Below are 3,349 nucleotides of genomic sequence, written 5' to 3'. Positions count from 1 at the left end.
TCATCTGACTATATATCTATCTATCTATCATCTGACTATATATCTGTCTATCTATCTATAAGTCTATCTATGATCTATCATCTGACTATATATCTATCTATCATCTGACTACATATCTATCTATCTATCTAAGTCTATCTATCATCTGACTCTATCTATCTATCTATCTATCTATCTATAAGTCTATCTATCATCTGACTATATATCTATCTATCTATCATCTGACTATCTATCTATCTATCATCTGACTATATATCTATCTATCTATCATCTGACTATCTATCTATCTATCATCTGACTATATATCTATCTATCTATCATCTGACTATCTATCTATCTATCATCTGACTATATATCTATCTATCTATCATCTGACTATCTATCTATCTATCATCTGACTATATATCTATCTATCTATCATCTGACTATCTATCTATCTATCATCTGACTATATATCTATCTATCTATCATCTGACTATCTATCTATCTATCATCTGACTATATATCTATCTATCTATCATCTGACTATCTATCTATCTATCATCTGACTATATATCTATCTATCTATCATCTGACTATCTATCTATCTATCATCTGACTATATATCTATCTATCTATCATCTGACTATCTATCTATCTATCATCTGACTATATATCTATCTATCTATCATCTGACTATCTATCTATCTATCATCTGACTATATATCTATCTATCTATCATCTGACTATCTATCTATCTATCTATCTATAAGTCTATCATCTGACTATCTATCTATCTATCTATAAGTTTATCTATCTATCTATCATCTGACTATATATCTATCTATCTATCATCTGACTATCTATCTATCTATCATCTGACTATATATCTATCTATCTATCTATCATCTGACTATCTATCTATCTATCTATCATCTGACTATCTATCTATCTATGTATCATCTGACTCTATCTATCTGTCTATCTATCATCTGACTATCTATCTATAAGTCTATCTATCTATCTATCTTATCATCTGACTATATCTATCTAACTATCTATCTATAAGTCTATCTATCTATCATCTGACTATTTTATCATCTGACTATATATCTATCTATCTATCATCTGACTATATATCTATCTATCTATAAGTCTATCTATCTATCTATCTATCTATAATCTGACTATATATCTATCTATAAGTCTATCTATCTATCATCTGACTATATATCTATCATCTGACTATATATCTATCTATAAGTCTATATCTATCTTTCATCTGACTATATATCTATCTATCTATCTATCTATCATCTGACTATATATCTATCTATCTATCATCTGACTATATATCTATCATCTGACTATCTATCTAGCTATAAGTCTATCTATCTGTCATCTGACTATCTATCTATCTATCTATCATCTGACTTTATATCTATCTATCTATCTATAAGTCTATCTATCTATATATCATCTGACTATCTATCTATCTATCTATTTATCGTCTGACTATATCTATCTATCTATCTATCATCTGACTATATCTATCTATCTATCATCTGACTATATCTATCTATCTATCTATCTGTATATTTAAATATATGTGTCATGTGTTCTGTTGTACAGAATCTAGATCTGAACGGTCTCCTCTGGCAGTAACCAGTCCTAAACTGCCACCGCTGCCCGTCCCCAATAAACCCGCCCTTCAGCCGCCATCGCCCAGCAATGACCCGTCACAGGCCCTGAACCGGCCGCTCATCCAGCCATCCATGCTGCTGACGGCCAGAAAAGCCCTCCAGCCTCCGTCCTCCTCCGCCCCGAAAGCCGCTCTGAAACCTCCTTCTCCGCTCACGACACCCAAACCAGCCCTGCAGCCTCCCGCGGTCCCCCCCATCAAACCCCAGGCCCCGCCCACCGACCAGTCCCGCTCCTCCAACGGATTCCACAACCTCCCGTCTCCACCAATCGCTGAGCAGAGGGCGGAGCTTGGCACCTGGTTGGAGGTGGGTTCCATGGTGGAAGTGAACGACCCGCCCCTTTTCGGAGTCATTCGCTGGATTGGACAAATCAACAACATCCCGGAACCAGTTGCTGGAATCGAGCTGGTACACAAACAACTCTCACTTATGCACAAATAAATACATCATATATATATATATATATATATATACACTACACGGTAAGACTTGTAATGTTTTTAAAGAAGTCTCTTCTGCTCATCAAGGCTGCATTTATTTGATCAAAAATACAGGAAAAAAACAGTAATCTTGCAAAATGTTTATTTTTTAAACTGTAATGTATTTCTGTGATGTGCAGCTGTATTTTCAGCATCATTACTCCAGTCTTCAGTGTCACATGATCTTCAGAAATCAGTATAATATGCTGCTTTATTATTAGAATTATCAATGTTGTGCTGCCAAATATGTTTTTTTTGGGAAACTGCGATTACTTTTTCAGGATTCTTTGATGAATAAAAAGTTAAAAAGAACAGCATTTATTCAAAATATAAATCTTTTCTAAAAATATAAATCTTTGCTATCACTTCTTAACAATTTAACAAATCCTCGCTGAATAAAAGTTTTAATTTCTTTCAAAAAAAGAAAGAATAAAAATGTACTGACCCCAAACTGTTGAACGGTAGCGTATATTGTTAGGAAAGATGCTCTTCTTTTAAACTTTTTATTCATCAAAGAATCCTGAAAAAGGATCACAGGTTCCAAAAAACAATATGAAGCAGCAACAGTTTCCAGCACTGATAATAAAGCAGCATATTATACTGATTTCTGAAGATCATGTGACACTGAAGACTGGAGGAATGATGCTGAAAATACAGCTGCACATCACAGAAATACATTACAGTTTATCACATATTCACACAGAAAACAGCTATTTTATATTAGAATAATATTTCACAATATTAGTTTTTCCTGTATGTTTGATCAAATAAATGCAGCCTTGATGAGCAGAAGAAACTCCTGTAAAAACATAAAAAATCATTCTGATCCCAAACTTTTGACCGGCAGTGTATATATATATAAAATGTGTAGTGTTATGTATTTATCTCCCGCCCCACCAGGATCAGGAGTTGTCCGCCGCCACAGATGGCAGTTATCTCGGTGAACGTCACTTCCACTGTCCCGCTCACAAAGGCCTGTTCGTCAGACTGAGGAACTGCAGACGCGACTCCAGGTTTCCTGAGCCTGAGCTGCCCATCAATCAGGTCGACCGCTGCAACTCCATCGGTGAGCATCAGAGTTCAGCTCCAACCCTAGTCAAACACACCTGAACCAGCTAGTTAAGCTCTTACTAGGCAGACTACAAACGTCCAGGCAGGACAGCGGCCCTCCAGGAGCTGGAGCTAGAG

General features: G+C 35.7%; 1 protein-coding gene across 1 annotated transcript in view; it reads left to right on the top strand.

The window, feature by feature from the left end:
• The first annotated feature begins 1,591 nt into the window (after positions 1–1,591).
• cyld3 (cylindromatosis (turban tumor syndrome) 3) overlaps positions 1,592–3,349 on the top strand; it is a 15,345-nt gene continuing 13,587 nt past the window's right edge. Inside the window, exons 1-2 of the mRNA XM_016260640.1 lie at positions 1,592–2,090; positions 3,062–3,227. Of these exons, the coding sequence (XP_016116126.1) occupies positions 1,755–2,090; positions 3,062–3,227 (502 nt within the window). The 5' untranslated portion in view covers positions 1,592–1,754. The remainder of the gene's footprint in view (positions 2,091–3,061; positions 3,228–3,349) is intronic.

Source organism: Sinocyclocheilus grahami, unplaced genomic scaffold (genome assembly GCF_001515645.1).
Source record: "Sinocyclocheilus grahami isolate Dianchi unplaced genomic scaffold, SAMN03320097.WGS_v1.1 scaffold2137.1, whole genome shotgun sequence".
NCBI classification, from domain to species: Eukaryota; Metazoa; Chordata; class Actinopteri; order Cypriniformes; family Cyprinidae; genus Sinocyclocheilus; species Sinocyclocheilus grahami.
This window is presented reverse-complemented; position numbering and strand designations above follow the sequence as displayed.